This window comes from Nomascus leucogenys, chromosome 12 (genome assembly GCF_006542625.1).
Source record: "Nomascus leucogenys isolate Asia chromosome 12, Asia_NLE_v1, whole genome shotgun sequence".
Taxonomy (NCBI): Eukaryota; Metazoa; Chordata; class Mammalia; order Primates; family Hylobatidae; genus Nomascus; species Nomascus leucogenys.
This window is the reverse complement of record NC_044392.1, coordinates 103605935-103630038: the sequence shown is the minus strand read 5'-3', so window position 1 is coordinate 103630038 and position 24104 is coordinate 103605935. Positions and strand designations below refer to the sequence as shown.

The 24104-nt window shown below is 37.2% G+C and overlaps 1 protein-coding gene across 2 annotated transcripts in view; it reads left to right on the top strand.

Annotated features, from left to right (window-relative positions):
• The window catches only part of LOC100590153 (leucine-rich repeat-containing protein 7), a 107207-nt gene extending 93525 nt beyond the window's left edge, over nucleotides 1-13682 (top strand). For both annotated transcript variants that reach the window (XM_030823155.1, XM_030823154.1), the window contains one exon: nucleotides 11979-13682. In XM_030823155.1, the coding sequence (XP_030679015.1) occupies nucleotides 11979-12086 (108 nt within the window). In that variant the 3' untranslated portion in view covers nucleotides 12087-13682. The remainder of the gene's footprint in view (nucleotides 1-11978) is intronic.
• The last annotated feature ends 10422 nt before the right edge of the window (nucleotides 13683-24104 follow it).

Sequence of the window (24104 nt, the reverse complement as noted above, 5' to 3'; positions counted from 1 at the left end):
AATGCTTGTGGTTTTTGCACAATGATTTTGTATCCTAAGACTTTGCTGAAGTTGCTTATCAGCTTAAGGAGAAGTTGAATCTCTGAATAGACCAATAACAGGCTCTGAAATTGTGGCAATAATCAATAGCTTACCAACCAAAAAGAGTCCAGGACCTGATGGATTCACAGCCGAATTCTACCAGAGGTACAAAGAGAAACTGGTACCATTCCTTCTGAAACTATTCCAATCGATAGAAAAAGAGGGAATCCTCCCTAACACATTTTATGAGGCCAGCATCATCCTGATACCAAAGCCTGGCAGAGACACAACCAAAAAAGAGAATTTCAGACCAATATCCCTGATGAACATTGATGCAAAAATCCTCAGTAAAATACTGGCAAACCAAATCCAGCAGCACATCAAAAAGCTTATCCACCATAATCAAGTGGGCTTCATCCCTGGGATGCAAGACTGATTCAACATATGCAAATCAGTAAATGTAATCCAGCATATAAACAGAACCAAAGACAAAAACCACATGATTATCTCAATAGATGCAGAAAAGGCCTTTGACAAAATTCAACAGCTCTTCATGCTAAAAACTCTCAATAAATTAGGTATTGATGGGACGTATCTCAAAATAATAAGAGCTATCTATGACAAACCCACAGCCAATATCATACTGAATGGGCAAAAACTGGAAGCATTCCCTCTGAAAACTGGCACAAGACAGGGATGCCCTCTCTCACCACTCCTATTCAACATAGTGCTGAAAGTTCTGGCCAGGGCAATCAGGCAGGAGAAGGAAATAAAGGGTATTCAATTAGGAAAAGAGGAAGTCAAATTGTCCCTGTTTGCAGATGATATGATTGTAGATCTAGAAAACCCCATTGTCTCAGCCCAAAGTCTCCTTAAGCTGATAAGGTGACTTTTTAAAATGCATTGTGTGATGGAAAATGACTTTCACTAACTTAAAGCTCTGCATATCACAAGAGGTTCATCCCAATAAACAATTAAGCAAATACTTTACATAAACTCATTTGTTTGACTTTTTTTTGTCCTTCTCTCTGAATTCACTGTCTTTAATTTTTTGCTTTGTTTCTTATCAGTGATTTGTAGCTCATTAATTCACTTCCTATATAAGAGGTGCATAATCATTTTCTACATTCCAAGGAAAAGCTCTTAAGCATTATCGATGTATTTAAGATTCAGTATTTTGACTTAGAACCCCAGAAATTTCCCGTTATTTAAATAGGTGGAACTACTTGATGCTGCTGATATTTGACCATCTGCAACAATTATGAAATGGCTCAACATAATATACTGAAGATTTAGATTCACTGAGAAGACAGGACATGTGAAAAGGAACCTTAGATCAGCTATACAAACACAGTTGCCATGTGAAAAAGGAGCCTTAGATCAACTATACAAACACAGTTAAAAAATGCAAGGATCCCCTCAAGTCAGCTCCAAGGAGATCTTCTATCTCCAATGTACTGTGTTCTCTCAGAAAGTCCTAGAAAAGTAGAAATCCTGAGATTGCTTTAACATTTCATTCTCAGAAATGTTTTTTGGTTTTTTTGTTGTTGTTGTTGTTTGGTGGTGGTGTTTTGTTTTGTTGTTGTTGTTGTTGTTTTGTTTTGGTTTTTTTTTTTTTTTTTTTTGAGACAGCGTTTCACTCTTATTGCCCAGGCTGGAGTGCAATGGCACGATCTCGGCTCACCGCAACCTCTGCCTCCCGGGTTCAAGCGATTCTCCTGCCTCAGCCTCCCAAGTAGCTGGGATTACAGGAATGCACCACCACACTCAGCTGATTTTTGTATTTTTAGTAGAGACAGGGTTTCTCCATGTTGGTCAGGCTGGTCTCGAACTCCCAACCTCAGGTGATCTGCCTGCCTTGGCCTCCCAAGTGCTGGGATTACAGGCATGAGCCACTGCGCCGGGCCTCTCAGAAATATTTTAAACTAATTAGCAAGATCACAATCAGCTACTCAAGTTTTCAAAAATGATGGTTCTCTGAAAAGTGTTTAAGCTGCTTCAGTCTGTGCCAATGTCACAATAGAAACACACCCAGCAGGCCTGAGTTCATTCTATTCAGGCAGAAGATGTAAACAGCAGTTGGTCTTTTGAGCTAGAGCTGAGAAACAATAAAAACCACACATATAATAATCTAAAATTTTCCTTTACCACTTTATTATGGAAGTTCTATATTTTTGGGTAGCCTAATTAGTCCTTTGATCTTAGATATTTTACATCATGTCTATGGGCCTCAAATTCATTATGTGTAAAACGAACTACTGTTTATATTATATCTGAAATCCCTCCTAGCTCAAAAATTCAACTCTTTGAAAATTGTATGATTTGTAGCGAAAAACAGCTGAGAATAAACTAACAACATAACTCTCTAACATTTGGTAAATGCTGCTCTTTAGCAAAGGAAATGGCTAATTTTTTTCTCCACTGAATTTCAAAGAAATTATTTTAAATCCTAGAGTCTGAAAAAAAATATAGCCAATTAATCTCAGATCTCTTACCTACTAGAATATGAAGCTGGGTAGAGAAGTATGCTATAGCTTGAGCCAACATTACAGAGTTCCTTCCTCCATGACAGAAGCAAAATAAAGATTTTTCCCTTTTGCTAGAATTCAGAAATGTATTCATAAGTATTATAACAAAATTATACACAGTATATCTTGCAGATGGAAACATAGGTTAGCGTCAGGCCAGACATGATGGCTCACGCCTGTAACCCCACCCCTTTGAGAGGCAGAGGCAGGAGGATGGCTTGAAGCCAGAAGTTGAAGGCCAGCCTTGGCAGCACAGTGAGACCTCATCTCTACAGAACATTTAAAAATTAACCAGGTGCAGTGGCAAGCACCTGTAATCCCAGCTACAAGGGCGGCTGAGGTGGGAGAAGTGCTTGAGCCCAGGAGTTGGAGGCTGCAGTGAGCTGTGATTATGCCACTGCACTCCAGGCTTAGTGAAAGAGCAAGAATCTGTCTCAAAAATATAAAACATAAAAATAAAGACATTAGTGTCTACTTGCAAGGTATTAGGATGCTCTTTTCCAGCTATGAAATTCTAGAATTGTATGTGGGGACGTGAGGGTTATGAGGGTTCAGTACTTCTAATCCTGGAGAGGTAAAAACAACAGCAAAGTGCAAGGAAATGGATTCCTCACGCAAGAAGTAGGAAGAAATTTTCAGCCAAGAATACTGCAGAAAAGCTGCATCCAAGATGTCTCTTCTCTCCACAAATGACTATCAAGGATGTGACATTTTATTTTTGCCATAGAACTCACTTGTACCTAGTCCAATAAAAATCAAAGCCCACTTTCAATAAAGGAAAAAGTACATGGACTTTAATCAAATAAATTACGTATTTACAGTTTCATTCATACTAATTAAAAAGCACACATGGCCAATTATACTTTCTGAAAGAAACGAGAATGGCTAATTCTAAAATGAAATTGTTTGCAATATCAGATTCTAAGAAGGCAAGCTATATATTTATCTATTTATAATACTATTGCCTCTTAGTTTAAAGAATGCTGGGAAAAAATGGGTTAATAACATTGAGTTATCTATCACTTAAAAGATCAGAATCATGTGTTTTCAACGGAGCAAATTTATTTACAAAGCTTAATGGCAATGTTCAACCTGGAGAATTGAAGTAAAAGAAAAGAAAAAAGAAAAGAATGGCCCTCCCTAAGTGACAATACTTTTGGGGTTTAATCTAACCCAATAGCAAACAGCAAAAGATATATGAGAGAGCACAAGAGATATATATTTCCTAATCCCTCTTCCCAAACCCAGAATTTATTCGATCTCTTTCTTTCTGTATAACTCTTTATACCATCCCCTCTTTTCTTATTCAGTTATGATACTATGAGCATGTTATTTGAATTACATGAAGATGTGTGCAATAAGGGATGATGTTAATTAAAACATATTCACATCATTTTTCTGTTGTGCTATCCATTTTCCCAGAATAGACACATTATAATTACTCTAAGACAGTGTGGCATATGGAAAGAGCAACTGACCCTTCAAAGACTCACCTTCTGTTAAGTTCAATTATGTAATAGAGAAAAAACTGAAAGCATATGGAATATAAAACTACGCTAGAATGAGCCATGTGAATTTGCCAATATTTGAAATGACAGTTTTGTTAACTTATCGTCATAGTTTCTTTTTTCAAATGTTCTTTCCAGCTAAAAATTCAGTCTAATTCATTATACACTTTATAATTCAAAATATATATGCATACAGAAAATCTAGTAATTATAGTTACTCTGTTGAAAAGATGAATAGACTGGAAAAAAATATATACTGTACCTGACAGTTAACAACATGATTCACAGTTGTAACCTAAAACTCACTCGCAAGTATGTCCTGTTCAGTCAGGGAAGCCAAACCCTCTCCTCTTCATTTACCCACCCCCATCTCCATACATAAGCCTAATTTTGGCAAGAAAGAGAAATTATATAATTTACAGAGATTTAGTTGATGACATCCAGATTTTGCCAATAACCAAAACAGATTTTTCTAATATGAGATATATAAATAAGGTACTTAATTGAAGATAATTTTATAGTCTCTTTTACCTTGTCATCATTTTAAGGGTTTTGGAATTTGCAATCCAAACATACTCTTTGTCTATGGCTGTATTTCAAGATGCTAGAAGAGAATAATCAATGAGATAATAATTCAGACAAGCTAGATATTTTTCTTTTTTTCTTGTCTTAGAAGCTTGGCCCAGCAATTCATATAGACAGTTCAAGAAACTACTGTCAACAATATGTCTATCAACAAATACTTGGACTATTAGCAGAGTCACTATTATTGCACTTTTTTTACTTTTTTAAAGTTAGTTTTTGGTAAGTTTTTCGGCTCAGATCATCTTATCTTGGCCAAAATCATGGGGTTTGATGCCCGTTAGACCTATTATCATTGCTCTGTTCTATAACCACTGACAATTCCACTCCACATCCTGATTAGTGTCTTACAAGGGAATATCATTAGAAGCCCCTTAACAGGTAGGAGGGAAGTCATGTGTCCTAAGGGAGCTAATAGCTAGGGAGACAAGGGGAATGTGTGCACTCGTTAGGAAACTAATAAAGTACTCGATTTTGTGATGTATCTAATAAATGTTGTAGCTGTGTTAAGGGAATGGAGTGATTAATATAAAAGTGTGTATCCTGGGATGCAGAGAGGATGGCCACTCACAAACAAACATACGAGATGTAAGACCCTCCTCTTCTTACCTCCTCCAGTGAATCACTGAGGGAAAGGCAGAGGAGACCTGTGTGGCAGGGTGCACTGGGGATCATGGAGATCTCTGGTTGTGGAGGGAGGCAAAAGAAGGGACTTTATTCCTGGTGGAGCAGAAGTTCCTCCAGACTTAACAGAGAGAAAAGGAGGAGGAGGAGGAATACCTGTGGGCTAGACTGGCATGAGTTTTCAGGAGCAGGGGTAAGAGGTTTATGCTAGAAAGGGTGAGTATGGAGTATAAAGGAGAGAATATTGGAGAGGAAGACCCCAGACTCATGTGTTAGAGTCATGAAGAAAGGAAACCCTGGGATTTTAATAAGTTTTTCGTGGACTGGGAGAATTTCAGACATGGAGATGAGTTGCAGTGAGGCTCAGGATGGCGATAGGGGGAGACAGCGAGCAAGATATGGCATTCAAGGCTCAGAATGGGAGAGGTAAGTTCAGACTCCACAAAGAGAAGTCTAAATGAAATGTCTGTTTATGGCTGGATCTGTTGTACACAGATATATATACAAACACTGAATCAATGCTTCCTTGTCTGAATGGAAATTTGCTGGCTCTCTTAATGACCAGTAGGTGTGATCAGCTTGCTGAGAGAATTTTCTTGCTTAGGTAAAACTCACTTATTCAACAGCCTCAGCTATAAGAAACAAAAACGTAAGCTAGAAAACAAAGAAAGTGCTTCTGAGGATCCATAATTAATGTCACAAAGCCCATGCACTAAATCTCATTCCTTTACTAAATCTCATTAGAGAGAATTTATACCATACCTGGGAGTCTTCTATCTAGTTGTCCAGACCACCAAGGTGAAAAGCCTTTGGCTCCAGGCTCATTGCCAGAAGCAAGAAGTCATAGCCAACAGCTTCGCTCTGCAGTAAGAGAGAAACTTCGTTTAAAAGCAAGAAACAGAAGAGAACAACTTCTTTTGAAAGCCAGAAACAAGATTTTAAAAGTACATTGTGCTTTTAAAGTAAAAGCAGATCGTACTTCTAAAATCTTGTTTCTGGCTTTTAAAAGAAAATTTTGTACTTTCAGTATAGAACAGTTGTCTCAATGACATTTTTTGACATATCTTCGAAGAAAAAAGAGTTCATGGTCAACTAAGTTTTGAAATCACTTCATACTGTATCCCTTGTTTCAGGACTTTACACTGTACTAAACAGGCTAAGAACTCTGAGATATCTTACAGATATATTTTTCAACATATTTAACCATACAGTCCTCTGTACCAAAGCATCAATTAACCACTTCCACACAGCACATTTTGGGAAATGTTTGTTACAGAAACAAACTAACTGGGCCATGGCTGTGCCTAAGAAAGTGTTGATGTTCACAATTATTACCGTAAATCATTAAGGAAGGGTTGATGTTCATTTTCTAAATTTTAAAAAATTTCTAAAAAGGAAAATCTTCCAAAAAAAAAGAAACCTGAAGAGTGAGAAATTGTTTATGGTTCAAATGAAGTGTTGGACCCTTAAAGAAATAAACTTAAAGTATTTGAAAATTGTACTAAAGCATTTCCCAACAAGGCCAAGTAAGTTCCACATTTCTATAGTTTATTTTATTTATGGTTAAAAATCAAAAGCACCAGAGACACTGAGGGTGGGGGACTCTGGAGGAATAATCACATAACTTTTAATGTTTAGGCAAATAATTGCTTATAATGATATAATACATTGGAGAGTAAGATTTGAATACAATTGAATTAGAAGGGAACTAGAAATAGGTTTAAAAACTGTGTTGGTCAGGCACAGTGGCTCACACCTGTAATCCCAGTGCTTTGGGAGGCAGAGGCAGGAGGATTGCTTGAGGCCAGGAGTTCGAGACCAGCCTAGGCAACAAAGCAGACCCCGTCTCTACGAAAAAAATTAAAAATTAGCCAGGCGCAATGGCACGCATGTGTAGTTCCAGCTACTCAAGAGGCTGAGGTAGTGCTTAAGACACTAATTTGGTCGCTGCATTATTTCATTTTCCCTCATTCTAAGAGCTGTAGGCATTCAAAGTGCAAGATATCAATGTACTAATATTTCTCTAACATACAAAATTTATGTGTACTGGTCCTTTAAAAAGGATTATCCCTTGGGGGGTGAATTTAAATCAACCGGAAATCACATGCCCGTATCTCTAAGCCGATTTCTTTTTTTGGAGTTTGAAATGATCTGTGCTGTCCTCCCTGTTGGATGATCCCGCCAACCCTGGGGCCAGGCCTTCTCTGAGGCTAGTTTTTAAGCTTAGAGCTTTGGATAATAAGAATGCAACAGAATTTCTGGGAGAATTACACCTCATCTGGACTGTTTCTGCAATATAAACATCCATAATTTATCCATTTAACAAAACATTTACCAGAAGGTTATCAAACATAAATCCAGGAGAGAACAAGAGAGGAAATTCAGAAACCAAGTGTGTTTTACGATAGATTGATGAGCTGTAATTGCAAAGCTCTACTTTTTGCTGGAATTGCAAATGCTATTTTCATTAACCTTCAGTCTTTTCATGTCTAAATCATGAAAAGAGACAATTAAAAAACATTTTGTGGCACAGAAGATATCAAATAAAAAATTAAATAAAGGAGAGAGAGCTTCTGGAAATAATGCAATGATTATAGTAAAATGTTCCTTCATACTTTCAACTCAGCTAAATCTAGAAACCCATTAATTACATATTTTTTAAGGATTAAATTTTCAGAATATCTTTTCCCTTTTTCGATTGTTTTCTTGGTAACTTCATTTCAACTTAAGAAGCCATTTATTTCTCATTTTTCATTAGGTTGCAATTTCCTCGAAATTGTACACATTTTATTCAAATCTATGATAGTGTGTTTATATAAAACATATAGGTAGCCAAATGCGGCAATAAAATTTAAATGTTTTATTAATTTAGCATTTATTCTTCAAATAATCTTTTGCATAGTATGCATATATTTGTTAATATAATATACATACACGTAAATCATATGCATTTATTTTTTCAAAGCATCATTGGGTTTATAGCCTGCAATGAACATTGCATAGTACCACCATTTATTTCCTCAGCCTCTTCTTCTATGCGCGCACACACAGACACACGCATGTGCGCGCACGAACAAAAATGCAAAACTCCATTAGTTGGAATATTGTGATTCTTCTGGTCTTTATTTTAACTGGAGAAGCCCTACACGAATATAGTAACATAGTTGTTTGATTCCCTGTCTGAACCATCCAAGTTGTAAGCCTGATAACCACATTCATGTTAACAAATACAATGTCAATTCGTTTTGCTCTTCCGTCCTAAGAATGAAAGTTTCTCTGGAACTGAGATTTATTCTATTATCTCCTTCCACTCAAAAAAAAATGGAGATTCAGCATTTCTGTAGATTTTTAATTTAGGACTAAATGTTATTTCACCAATGTTTTTAGAATAAGTTAAATTAAACGTGATAGAAATCTGGGAATCACAGTTTGGCAACCACTGTAAAGAACAGAATTGTCTTTGGAGGTGATATAGCAACAATTTTTTAAGGGAAAAATGTTCGTTATTTTATCCTGTCCAGTGAAATGTCAGCTCAAATTACTTGACATGATTGTGGTCTTATTATTTCAGTGAAGTAATGAAAGAAACAAGAAGAAGGAATATTACGGTATCAGGTGATTCCGCCTTAGCCCTTTCCCTGGTTGTTTGACCTCAGACAAGTTGTTTGTCCTCCTTAAAATGAAGGTCTTTCACTTATAAAATGACAGGATTAGTCTAAACCAACAGGTTTCACACTGGGCTTTCATGAGCAATGCTGGGGTGGGAACGTATTGGCAAGTAAGCTGGTTCGCTGGGTTCAATCTTTCTTCCACCTCTCTCCCTTTCTCTGTCTCTCTCTAAAAAGATCTGTCTAAATGTTCTACATATTGGGCTACCTCTCTTCCTTTTGCAGAAGAGGTTTTTTGAACTAACACCTTGTTTAAAAAAAAAATAGCCCCTCTACATAAGTTTATTTTTATGGTTGCTTCCCATGCTAAAGCCTATGGTCTAAAGTCACATGTTTTGGATTTGGTGCTTTTTTTTTTATTTCTTAGAAAGAAAAATGATTCCACACGTGAAACATTTTTGAACGGTTTATTCCGCACATACTGTCACAGAATTTACCTGATAAAAAAAACAACTGTTAACATACTGAGGGCTCAAGGAGACTCTAGGAATGAGCCAAGACAAGGACTGTGGTCCTTTGGGAATCACACTTGTTCTATGCCTCAGTGAAACAGCAAAGAGAAGATGTCCCTCTCTTTGCCCTCCTCTGAACTACTCTACACTTTATTTCCCTCTTCAGATATTAATTCAGTTCAGCATATATGTACTGAGGGCTCATTCCACATGTGGCATTTTATGTTATTTTTAGTTACGTGCATGACTTATTTCCCCTCCTGAATGGCTACTTCTTTGATGGGAGCCTTCCTGTTTCATCTGTTTCTTACTACCCACCCCCAGTGCCTAGCACAATGCCTGCAGACGTGAGTACAAAACAGACATTCTTTGATTAAAAAAAATGCTAAAGTAATCACATTGAGAGCTGACTAACCTTCTTTGAAGATCTTTCATGATAGAAGTACCACTCAAAATTAACAGCTATGATTAATTTGCTAAGTTTTATACCAATTTTGCCCTTAACACTGATATTTTTAACATTGATACAATGTCAAGTATGATGATGAACAACATACCATTCATGGCCTCCAAATCCTAGAAAATTTTTTATTTCTGTAACTGTGAGATATTTAAATTTTGAACAATTCCCTGAAAATTCTCAGTGGATTTTTAATTCATTGCAATTCTAGGTTTAAGTGTGCAGATAGAGAAATCTGAGCACTCACAAAGTCATTATTATGGTTTGACATTCAAGAACTCCATTATTAAAGTTCAATTTTAATTCCACAATTAAGTTATAACTTTTGGTCAAATTGAAGGCATTAAGGTAGTCAGTACATCCCTCAAAGCTACAGTGGAATAAATAATTATTTCATGCAAGTTTGCTATGTTCCTGATGTCTGAAACAGGTTAAGAGTAGAAAAAAGAATGGACCATATGCTGTATTCTTTACTCTTCATCACCAACTGATCAGAAATAACCTCAAATGTAACCTCATTGTCTGATTTTTAGTATAACACAGAACAAGAAATTTGAGCTGTGTAACACACCCAAACTTCTACTCAACTACTGTTTCCTGACACTGAAACAGCCAATGCCAACTTCTGTGGGCATTTTCACTTATTAAATGTTGTTAAGGAATGTATTTAAGATTTCTTTAATTCAAAGCAAATTTTTACTTCTAATTACATGAATTTCCAGGAATTTATATTCTGTCGTCTAGTATTTTTTTACTGGCAGATTTACTATGGTTTACAAGTGTAATATTTTGGAATCTTCTTTACTACATCATTAGTCAATCAATTTTAATGAACTAGTGATGAGATATAATGTATCATATAACTTTCATCTAAGTTTTAAAGGCTGTATGTTCTTTCTAGAGATATAATGCTGCTTTAAATCTGAAAAGCCAAAGTCGATGAAAGAGTCTAATTATTAAGTGATTGGTTATCTGAAATATTAATCATATTTTAAGAAGGCATAAAAATAGTAAAATAAAAAAGGCAATGTGTAACCAAAATAAGTATCAGTCCATTGAAAATTGAAAAAGTCAACCAGTGAACTGGCTCTATTACCTCTATTCAGCCAAGCTGTCAACTTGACTGACTCTTTTCTTAATCAACTGAGTCTCAAACCGCAAAGAAGACAATTACATAACCATCAGTCATTCAGTTGCCAAGATTTATTTCTATCAAGTTTCAATAAGGTTGTATTTAGTTTTGCCTTTATGGCAGTGAAGGCTTATGGGATACACTTCTTTCTGTATTAATAATAAAAATCATTCCAATCAAGACAATCTGCAACTTAATGTAGAGAAAATCAGAGACCCATAGCACTCAATACAGAGATCAATGTACATTTTGTGACCTAAATATCACATAATAGACAGATGGAACCTGAAACTGTAACCTTAGGCTATGTTTAAACTGAGTATCAATTGCTTGTATCAGTGATTCTTAAACAGAAGACGGCAGACACGGTCCTCTGTTGCTAATATCAGTGTGTTTTATCCCCAAGGGACACACTCCTTAGGGACACTGGATTGATTGAGAACCACTGCTTAGATACTAAGTATACTTGCATTTAGCAATAAGGGAAATAAAAAATATTTCTCTAATATAAAATCGTATAAACCAAGAACTTTCCAGTGAGTCAAAATAAGATTTAAATGTACTGTAAGTGTCCAGTCATGTTTGGCATGATTGAAATATTTGGTCATGCTGATGAGTTTATATTAGTGTTTATATAACACTAAGGTAATGGCCATATGCCCCTTTCCAAACCACCCCAATCAGCCCCTGCAAAAACAAATCAGGACAACAACAATGGAACTGAACAACTATGTCACCAGTACGTCTATCTGTTATTTACCAGGGTAGCTTGATGATTAGCACAGTGGCAAAGACATACTGGGTACTTAATAAATATTTGTTGAATTGATAAATTTGGTTGAATCTGGATAAAATTAGTTACTTCCATAATTACGATTCCATTGTGAATTATAAAAACTGATAATTTTTGTTGCTCAATGCTCCCGTGAATTTTATGAATAGAAACAATGATACAGTGATAATAGTTTGCATTGATTGCCCTGTTTTATTTGTGTATTTACAGGCAAATGGACACAGTTTTGTACATATGGAACATGAAAAAGCTGTATTACTACTGAAGAGTTTCCAGAACACAGTAGACCTAGTTATTCAACGTGAGCTTACTGTCTAAATATTTTTTATAAATAGTGAAGATACGTCTAGCCAGACCTAATGTTCAAAAATAAATTTATACATAGAAACAAATTTTGCCAATTGCTGGACCAATGGCAAACATTAGTGCCAAATGTATAATACTATATGTTAGCACTGACCATCCTTAAAAATGTTAACTCTATAAATACGATGTTCATGTGGTTATGTATTAGTTTTAATTGTCAGCCTCTGGCTGTGCATTGGTGCAGTTTTGTTTCTGTTTCTGTTTTTGTTTTTAATCAAATAAGTTTCTCCTCAAAGTGGATTTCATATAATTTCGGAGCACGGAAGCACACACAAGCTCTTTATGAATTCTGCTCTCCATCAGAAACACTGCCTCAAAGTTGTATATGCCTTTATATAGAAAATACAAATATAAAGAATTGTAATTCCCATAAAATATTTCTAGCACAAGGTATATGTTGGCATATATACAAAAAGAATATAGAGAAAAACAATATTTTCATAAACTAAACATCTCAGATAGAGAAAAAATATATCTTAAAATAAGACTTTACTATATTGAATCTTTTTCAATAAAAATTACATGATAATGCCTTATGAAAGTAACTGTACATATGGTATAAAGTGTTTATATTTGGTTCCATATTCATTTGCTAAATTCTCATGGCACAGAGTGAAATATTTCATAAATTAGCCATTTATCTCTGGTACCCGAATAAAAATAGGATGAACTAATTTGTTCAATGCCTTTAGCTAATTACAATACATGCAGAGTTTAGAAACAGACTAAAGGTCATTGTAGTTAAGTCTTTTTCACCACAAATTTAAGCAGTGGATGATGGGTGGCAGGAAAGGTATTGCTTTATTTCTTTCAAGTTCATGTTGATTATAAACTGTAGCCCCTGTGATTTCTTTACTTGTAAATGTGGAATTTATTTGTGTGTTGCTTAATCTAATTTGCTACTTTTTAAATTATTTAAAATGAGTTTTGGAAATTGATAAAATTTATCATTATGAAAGACTGCTGTTAGAAAGTTATGGTAGGTGATTTTAAATCCTTGGTATTTAAATATGAAACTTCAAATATAATTTCTCAGAGCTGTGGTCTACCTGTATCATTAATTTCAATGGCTGTTTTTCTGGGCAGAAATAGATAAAATACTTTTTTTTCCAAAAACAGTTTCAAGGTGTGTAAAATCCTGAATGCTTTTTCACTGGAGAGAAAGACAAGCATGGTTAATGTAGAATTATTTACTTTTCCATTGAAACTATTTTCCTGCATAAATGATCAACATTTATTTTATAATCCTTCAAAATATTTATCTTTCATATTAGTCATTAATTTAATTACAATATTAACTTGAATTTCCAGGATAATTTCCCGGAGTTGGTTGCATGCATTCTCTTTCATAACTTTACACAGTTCTTTTGTTATATAATGAATTTACGTGCCAGTGTTTCAAGTATTGTATGAGGATTTTCACAATAGTATCATTGAACGATGTCACCAAAGCTCTGAGAATAATATTTGTAAGTTAACTGTTTTATGGGGACATTGAAAATATTGTATTTTTGTAGGGTCTATTAAAATGAGTGTCACTTATTAGAAGTACAGTGGTATTTTTTGGCAATAGAATTTGTCACTTGGAAGATAATACTTCACTTTATAGATGATGCACTAATTTTGATGTTGCTTTATGTCAGGGTGACATTATACCATGATTTTATAGGGTTTGACAATTAGCTAATGATTAAATGATTGGCCTACTTAGTATGTTTCCCAGAAGTAACTTTTAAATGCATTTTAATATATTGAGAGTTTCAGATGAGAAATGTCTTTCAGAGACTAATTTTCTTTGTTGAAAACTCATGTCAAGCCACCATATCCAGATATTATGGGATGATCATCATTAATCAAGACAGAGACCTTTACTGGCCTCATAAGATCACATAAAGAAAAAACTCATGGCTGTAGTTTGGTGGCAATGAAACATCTGAAATCATCCCATCAGTTTTTCTTAATCTTTTGTGGGAGAAATGGGGGAAGAGCCGGCTGTAGAACTGCCCCAAGTCTTTTTCGTACGGTTTCTATACCAAACCCAGGGCTTCAGGAAATCCCTTCTGAGACAGGCAGCTGAAAGGATCATAATCCCAGTAAACACCTCTGCCACGCCTGATGTGACAACATTGTCCTGAGCCACTTCTTTAGTACTTCCTGTTCTGCAGTGCAGAAATGAGGAAGAGAGAAAAGGAATCCTTGACCAACGGGAAAAGTTATCTGATAGGCCAAAGCACCTCATTGTCAATAGTACTGCCATGTTGCATACTGAGAACAGGCAGGCCAGGCGTGGCGGCTCACGCTAGTAATCCCCACACTTTGGGAGGCCAAGGTGGGCGGATCACTTGAGGTCAGTTCAAGACCAGCCTGGCCAACATGGTGAAACACCATCTCTACTAAAAATACAAAAATTAGCTGAGCATGGTGGCGGGCACCTATAATCCCAGCTATTTGGGAGGCTGAGGCAGGAGAATCAATCGCTTGACCTGGGAGGCAGAGGTTGCAATGAGCTGAGATTGTGCCACTGCACTCCGGCCTGGGCAACAGAGCGAAACTCTGTCTCAAAATAAATAAATAAATAATTTTTTTTAAGTAGAAAAGAGGCAATTTTTTTTAGGTTGACTGAATAGAATCACTAAACACTTGAGGGGTATAAACCTAACTAATTCTATAGGTGATGAAAACCAATTATAAATTGATTTTTGATTATTGACTTTTTGCAGTAACTGATTTTGCTGCCTGAAATTAGAATCTGGTTATTTTAACAATAAAAAAAAGTCAAGGGTGTGCCTTTAAAAAAAAAAAAAAGAAAAATCGATAACAACAAAAAGGACTGGAATTCATGATGGCTCCAGTAGATTCTACCTCTTGGTCTTTAATTTTTATTGGACTGTTTCTGAGGAAGGTGTTTATATGTGATGAGTCAGTAAGATCTAATGGAGGAGACTGAGAAATATTAGAGGTAGAAAGAGCAAATGATGAAAATTACTAGTAAAATTGCAAAATTTGCAAGACAAATAGACATTAGTGGACAGTTTTTAAAACTATTTACAAGGCTCATAATATTTTGTCATAAAAGCTCCGCTGTGATAACTCCAGCCTTCTGACAACACAATAACCGAAACATACATAATAACTTCAAAGTATAAGTGCATTTTTGACAAGGAATATTCAAAGTCAGTATGAAATACAACATTATGCTAATGTATTGCTCATTGAATCCTATAAAAGATATGTATCTCCATTACTTAGAATTGTAATTATTAGGTTACTGAAAAAGTAATTGCAGTTTTTACCATTAAAAGTAAGGGCAAAAACCACAATTACTTTTGTTCCAACCTAATACATAGATGTAAAACAATCTCAGTTGTTTCTGGACCTTACCTTGGATCACTACCTTTGAGATGGGAAACAGCTTTAAGGAGAGACTGACAAGCCAATGTTAATTTGCTGTTAATCTTAAAGATGATTGCACACATATCACTAATGTAATTGCTTATTTAAAAATAGGACTGACATATCTTTCAGCTGGTGAGCTAAAGAGAGAGAAGATTCAGAGGGGAGAAAACATGGAAGAAATTAGATTTATATATTCAAATATTAAGTGAAAAGTATCTGAATTTGTCAAAATGGTTAGATGAAAGAAACCAAAAAAACCATTTTATTTTTAATCATAAAATCTACTTAATATATATTTAATATCTATTAATATTTAAGCTTTCCAATGTAAAGCTTTGGAAAATGTAGTGTGCTTGCCACCTTGTCTTTCCATTTAGTGTGTTTACTAACTGTGAGGGACAGTTTTAACGCTGTCCGTAACTAATTTCTACCCCTCGTTAGCACACCGATCAAATATGTCCGATGAATACATTCTTATCAAGAGGCAAGAATACAACATAACCAGGTCAAAAGCCATGCTGATGTAGGACTACCACTCAAAGTCTTTCATGAATTCGATCAAACAACACATTTAACTAATTCTTGATATGCCGACCAAACAGCAAGTTTATTGGCACAGTAAAAAGTTATGCAAATAATGAAGTCCAGTAGGGTAAGAAGATGGGTCCTTTATCTAATATAAACAAAAGCGGGGTTGAAGTTCCACTATAGTTCCTCTCACAGAAATGCTAAATCTTACTGAGCTTAATTAAATGTTCAAACTCTGGGTTGGTAAAGTGTCCTCTCTTCACACTTGTAGCTACCTGATCATCTGGGACTTGGGGGGAATCTCCAGGTTGGTGATCACTTGCATGAACATTTTTCCTTAGCAATACAACCACCTTCTGTTAAGAAAAGCATCTTGCCTTGGCTCAGAATATTTCCCATCACCCACCAACACCATACCCAAAGAATACATTATAGCAAGGAAACAGAATGTGGGCTGTGGACAAATAGATGTGCGCTATGTATGGAAAGCACGCGGGTCACTCTTACAGGAGATCCTGAGTGTCAGCTCCATTTCGATCTAAACTATTTGGGAAATCTATTTTCCAAGATGCACCACTTGTACAAACTAAGGTAGATGCAATCAAGTTTTCCAGTCATATCCTGAACCTTCTGAGGGCATTTCTGTTTCTAGCATGTAAAACTGACCTGTCTTTATTGCTGCAGTTGCTGCTATAGATCCATCCCTCCAACTCCCCATGTTTTTCCAAAGGCAGTGGATGTCTGCTTCTATCCTGCTGAAACAAAGATAAGAGGCCCTCTTAGAGTGTTAGCTGTTTGGAGAGCCTTGAGTATCAACAGATGGTTACAGCTCCCAATTTGGGAGGAACTTTCTTGGGTGATGAAGGAACCCAGAGTAGTAGCATTAACCAAGGCCCAAAGATGGAGTGCTTATAATGTTACTGTGACAACAACAAAGAAAGCTTGTGTGCAATGGTGGGGGTGGCAATGCCTTTATAAAACTGTTTCCGCTTCTGTTTTTAAAATGTTGGGTTTTGCTGGATTGAGGAACTTTCTCTAAGCCTCTTGGCTTCTTACTGAGGCAGGTTCCAATCTTCCTTACTTTCAACACTGCCTGCAAGAGAATGGTTTGGCAACACTCCCTGATAAGGATGTAAATTGCACAGCTTCTACTTTGGAGAATTCAGAGATTTTTGAAAAACCGGGGGTGCAAGTCTACTCTAAGTTTTTGTTGAAAAAACGTACAGTTAAAGTACAGGAATACTGAGTCCCTTAGGATTTTAACCGTGTGATTGTGTCAACCTTCCCTAAGAACAGTTCTATAGGAAGTAAGGAGAAAAGACCTGAGGGAGGAGAAAATTTACTGGTGAACGTCAGAGGCATTTCTTCAGCCTGCAGAGTCTTCCCAGGTGGGTTCTGAGCTCATGCTCTTTGTAACGACACACTGAACACTAAGCAATGTAAGAAACGGGCCTGGATTAAGGCATGCAGAACTGAGAAGGACACCTCTGCAGCTCTGTCAGTACTTCCACAAATTGCCTGCAAAACACCCCTTTTGTGCCCAATTTTGTTATGGCAGCACCTCAAAGGGTGGAAGGTTGTGAAATTCACGCGGCATTTATGTAAAAATTCCGTGACTCTTATTAGTCTAGGTTGGAACCACCATGTAGTCCTGCCCAAAGACAAGGTCTGGGCCAAATTTCCACAGGTGAGATTTTGAAACCTAGCATAATTTTCTCTTGCTTTTTGAAAAAAAGACTTTTATGTGACTTTTCTTTTCTTTCTTTTTTTGTTTTTTTAGACGGGGTCTTGCTCTGACACCCAGGCTGGAGTGCAGTGGCACTATCTTGGCTCACTGTAACTTCCACCTCCCGAGTTCAGGCAATTCTCATGCCTCAGCCTCCTGAGTAGCTGGGATTACAGGTGCGTGCCACCACACTGGGCTAATTTTTGTATTTTTAGTAGGGACAGGGTTTTCACCATGTTGGCCAGGCTGCTCTCGAACACCTGGCCTCAAAAGATCCACCTGCCTCAACCTCCCAAAGTGCTGGGATTACAGGCGTGTGCCACTGTGCCCAGCATTTTTTCATTCTTTAAGGTAGCGTAGATTTCACTGGGTGTAGAAATTCGTGTTGAAAGAAAGTTAAATGAATCACCCAATCTTTCTCGAGTTTTGAAAGTGTATTTTTTTATCACTGTTGCACAAGTGTATTGTTTGTGCTTATTTTTTTCCTTCTTTAAAATAACAGGTTGAATAAGCAGCCTAACAAATAGCCAAGTATCTTTACATCCAGAGTAAAGTATCTTAGTACAGGGACCTTTATTTTCATAGCAAACTCTTGTATTTCCTCCACAGGAAAACATTTACTCTAGCTGTATCTCTGAGGCCTAAGGTATATTATTCATAAACTCAAAACATTTGGAGACATTTCATTGAGGAATATAACAAAAACATTAAATATTATGACTATAAATATTAAAATAAATATTTGTTGGGCATCAACTACATATCAGGTACTACAAAGGATGTAATGTGGTCCCCTCAGCACAGAATCTCACAGTCAAGAGGAGTGATGAGAGAAGTTCCACATCAAAGACGGTACAAGGCAATGTGGTGAGTCCCTTTGTTCCTGCCCTCAACCGTCCTATTGCAAAAGGAAATCGAGTCTTTATCTAGTCAAATCTGTTACGGTCTGAGCATGGTTTGTTCCATTTGGAGCTACAGGTAGGTCTTCTGCTGGCTCCTGTGACCTTCATACAGCTCACATGAAGAGTGTCACGAAGCCAGGCGCGGTGACTTATGCCTGTAATCCCAGCACTTAGGGAGGCCGAGGCAGGTGGATCACTTGAGGTCAGGAATTGGAGACCAGCCTGACCAACATGGTGAAACCTCATCTCTACTAAAAATATGAAAAATTAGCCGGGCATGGTGGCGCACGCCTGTAATCCTAGTTACTGGGGAGGCTGAGGCAGGAGAATTGCTCGAACCCAGCAGGCGGAAGTTGCAGTGAGCTGAGATGGCGCCACTGCTCTCCAGCCTGGGTGACAGAGTGAGACTCCACCTCAAAAAAAAAAAAACAACAGTGTCACGAAAAGTGTGAGCTGGATGAATATTTGCCAGGATTTAGGGCAACATTTGATAGGCTAAACATGGCAAGTGTGAATGTCTTACTAGACAGGATAAATAGCAACCAGAATCTCTTGAATCTCTGGAAGGGGAGCGAGAATTTTGCCAATTTGTTTGTTCTAGAGAGGAAAGGAAATGAAGAATGGTGCCCCTCAGCTTGGTCCAGCACTATGTCTGGATGCCCCTGACATGGAAGAAGGAGATGGAATTCAACACTTTAGAAAGCGCGGGGGGTTTGCTTGAAAAGAGTCTTCTAGGTTCAGCGGCCCCAAAAAGTCCCTCCTATGACCACTGTCAGGGAGCGTGGGAATCCATGCTGTCCAAAATTAGAATGACCCACTCCGAAATGCAAGGAGTTGAACAATCATTCAGCTGGCTGCATTTCATGTTTATTTACTTCACTTTTTGGGTGGAGAACATTTTCACTACAGAATCAAGTGATCCCCTGAAAATACTGTTTGCATGAGATTGGATCACACATACCGTATATCATCAACATCTGTTCTTCTAAGGAATTCTGATCCTCTAAATCTGGAAATTGTTTTCTTTTCTTCACCCTGTGCATACACAGTGTTTTAGACACATATAAATCCTTACTTTCCAAGTATTCACTGTGTTTTATATTTCAGCTTTTGCCCACACTATCCCTCTACTGGAATGCCTTCCTCTCCCTGTTCCCTTTCTAAATTATTAAAATCATATGCAGCCTTCAGCGCCCAGCTGAAATAGCACTAGAACCATGAAACCCTCCCTAATCTCCATGGAAAAAAATTTCTGTACTCAGCACTACCATATTAATTTTTTCTTATATTTTTTAGTGTCTTTCCCATTCTGCCTGAGATCATGGCTATTTGATGTTTGTTTTTCCTATGAACTTTAAGCTTTTTGAGAGAGGGGATCAGACAATACTTAACAAAGACCTTCTAGACAGAAGAGCCCCAGGAGAGGTAAAGTCACCAGCAGTTTTGTTTACCATATATCCTAATGCCCGTCATCGTGTCAGAAGCATAGTGTAGGTTCTCAATAAATACATGTGTAATTATTAAGTGGATTGCAGGCCTGGCACATACTGCACTTTCTAAATATTGAACTAAACAGCGAGTTGATGTTCAATTTGTGTAACCTTAAACTACCAACCTTTCATCTTCTCAGTTGACTCACAATTCCCAGTGAAAAAAAATTTCTCCTTTTTAAATCAGTCTTCCTCCTCTCTTCAGCATTTTTCTAAGACATTTTTGGTCTTTTCTGCTGTGTTTCAGCAGTTACATTTAATTTTCCTTTTATGTGTTCTAAGGACCTTAACACTATGCAAAAAGTAATACCATTCAAAAAGTTTAAGAAGTGGCTTTTATGTAATTGGAGCACATCATATCTATCCTTTTGATTTGCTTGGGTTTCATTTCTCTTTGAGAAGAAGTCATGCACATTGTCACTTGGTAGATTACGTTACCTAAGCAATTTTTACAATTTGGAGGTGGAGGGAAGAATAAAAGATGTCATGAGAGAGACAAGGCTACAGAAGTGTAGTTGAGAGAAAGGGGTCTCCACCCCCCTATTTAGCTCTAAATTTTAATTAAACTGCTGCCAAGTGCTGCCCGTCCTATAAGTAGGTAAAAGAATAGTCTGTCCACAGGCGTTTGGCCACAGTTGAGCATGACAATGTTTACACACTGTATTTTGGCATCATTTCATGAATAGATCCCACCCCCTATATCCCTAAAGTGAAGATGTCATATAGTTCAGCCAAAATTATCAAGCCACTGTAAAAGCTATATAACTGATATGATGAACTATTTAGATAGAGCACAGAAAAAAACCAGGGTTACCTTGACAAAACCATATTACCCCTCCCAAACTTTTATAGAGCTAGAATCTGGCCTGTGATCTCAAAGTAGAAAGAGAGCATACTATTTATACTGCCGTAATCTTTGGCTTCATTAGATCCTTCCCTTGAAGGGACAAAAAATGGAATCCAGCCCCTTAACAGAAAAATGATATCTAACTGGGAATCTAATGATATCTAAGAGCCCCAGGTTGGTAAGCTCCTAACCACAATCCCTTTATTACCTCATGGGACCTTAATTTCCTTTCAAGTAAAACATTTCTGTCCTTGCGCTCTCACAACAATAGTTCCCGTGTCTTTCTATTTGGGTTTCATAGCAAAGTGACTCCAGAATTGGGTGAAATATTCCAAAACTGTAAATGTTTTGTCATTGACTCTTTTACTTATACTATTAATATTAATTGCCCCTATTCTACCTCTGCTTTTTAATTTCTTTGTATAAAGAGAACTTGATAACTATCAAGTTAATTATGTCTTCTTTTCATAAAATTTTTGATTTAGAAAGATTTAGATAAAGTCATAGTATACCTTGAAGGAGACAGCCACCATTGCTGTCTTTGATAGCATGATGCCTCAACCTCCCCAGGGTCCTACTCTTTGGTATCTTATAGCCCAGTGTCTATACATTCACGTGGGTAAAAGAATGCCAATGTCTCTTTGAACAAAAATGAATGAAAAATGAACTGGAAAAGTGAAATATTAATTGAGAGAGTGACATTATCTTAGGATAGTAAGAATATTTTAGAATAGTAAGAGCACTTTAATGAAATATTTTTAAGTAAGAGCATTTTAGAATAATGAGAATAATGAGTGAGTGGGAACAAGAACAGATTAGGGCTGGGAAAGAGGGGAATTAATAAGTTATTAAGGAAGAAAGAATAAGAAAGACAAAAGAAGGGCGATAGAGGACTGATACAGAGAATCAGAGAGGAACTGGATGAAAAAATCAGATTCAGGCGTATCGTCCAGTCCTGGTTCTGGTGACCATGGCCCTTCTTCAGACAGCCCTGAATTCCCTTCCTCTCTCTCTGCTCTTTCTTGGCCAGAGGAGTAATCATTCAGCTCTTCTTGGTTTCTGGCTTCCCTCCTGCTCTTCCAGGTGTCAAAAGAAGAATTTACAGTGAAAAATAAGGTGCATATTAGAAATATATTTAGTTTAATTGCCATTCATTTCTAGAAACTATTTTTTTCTAATGTCATAGGTAAAGCTTTAGTCATACAGCTTCTCAGAACAAGGAAAAAAGTTATCTCATTTTAAAAAATTACCAGAGTACTTTTCTTTTCTTTTTTTTTTTTTTTTTTTTTTTGAGACGGAGTCTCACTCTGTCATCAGGCTGGAGGCTGGAGTGCAGTGGCACGATCTCAGCTCACTGCAACCTCCGCCCTCCGAGTTCAAGCGATTCTCCTGCCTCAGCCTCCCGAGTAGCTGGGATTAAAGGTGCCTACCACTGCACCTGGCTAATTTTTTGTATTTTTAGTAGAGATGGGGTTTCACCTTCTTGGCCAGGCTGGTGTTGAACTCCTGACCTCGTGATCCACCCGCCTCGGACTCCCAAAGTACTGGGATTACAGGCGTGAGCCACCGCGCCCGGCCGTACTTTTCTTAAATAAAGACTAATGTCAGACAGTGTGGCTATAGGTAAAAGGTCTGTGGAGAAAGGAGCAAAATTATTGTCCTATCATAAGACAGAAAGGGACCTGGAGAGGATCTGGTTCATCTGTCTATCTTCAGGGAAGGATTCATGCTATTCTTAAATTACTGGAGAGAAGGGGTGAACATTTCCCTCTGTAACCCACCCTTATAAAGCAACAAATTGTGTTTCATCTCAATAAAATCCTCTAGTTTAAATTACTGCGTTCACGTCTGACAAATACTCTCCTCATATTGAGTCGTACACAGCCACATACTCTTTTAAAGAAACATGAGTCTGCAGTTCAGAAGAGCCACCACTAGATGGAGGCCTCATATCTACATTTTAAATCCCAGCCTTGGCAATTCTCTAGCTTGGGGGAGCACAGGCTCTACACAGTCCGATTTTTTTTGTTGTCGTGGGTGTTTTTTGTTTGTATTGAGACAGTGTCGCCCTGTCGCCCAGGCTGGAGTGCAGTGGCTCGATCTCGGCTCACTGCAACCTCCACCTCCTGGGTTCAAACGATTCTCCTGCCTCAGCCTCCCGAGTAGCTGGGACTACAGGCGTCCACCACCACGCCCGGCTAATTTTTGTGTTTTTAGTAAAGACAGGTTTTCTCCATGTTGCCCAGGCTGGTCTTGAACTCCTGGGCTCTATCGATCCGACCGCCTCGGCCTCCCAAAGTGCTGGGATGGCCTTACACAGTCCGTTTTTATGCCCCTTGTGCTGATACAATTGCTAACAACACCCCTTTCCTTTCTCTTTTGAGAAAATGTGAAACAATGCTCTAAATTTACACAATTTAAGAAAAAAAAAAGCTTTGAGCTGATTTTAAGCAGTTTATGTGTTTCTTTACTAAACCTCTCAAGTTGTATCAATCACCCAAAACCTCGTGAGACAGAAACCACTTTCTCAGTAAGTCTTGAGTGTTTAAAGTTTTGATGTTCCTTAATCGTTCAGTTTAATTATTATGCCCACCAGCTTAAGAGTTCTCCTCTAACTTCCTTCAGGTATGCCCATTCCAAGTATGTGGGAATAGATTTGTCTCAAGTTACTCAAAATTCATTTTTAAAGTTAACTTTCCAAAACTTAAACATCAGGAACTGTGGTTAAGTTTGCCTAGCCTTCTTTTTGTAATTCTAAAACTAGTCCAATCTGAATATGTGTGTATCTGGGTATAGCTTTATTTCCATCTGGCAATAACTAGGCATCTACAATAAACGCCTAATTTTTCATTTTATTTAGGTGTATGAGTAATCAGCATAATATGACAATCAGATTTTATTTTATTATGAAGTGAATAAGAAATGTATTTCAAAATGTCTCTCACAAAGTGATCATTGGATTCCCAAGGTAGTTTGCAATCTCCCCAGCCTCTCTCCTTTCAGTGGAAATATCTGGGTGTTGAAGGCAGAGAACCCTTGGCAGCCTTGGTGACATGTGTCCTCAAGCTATTTTGGTTCTTC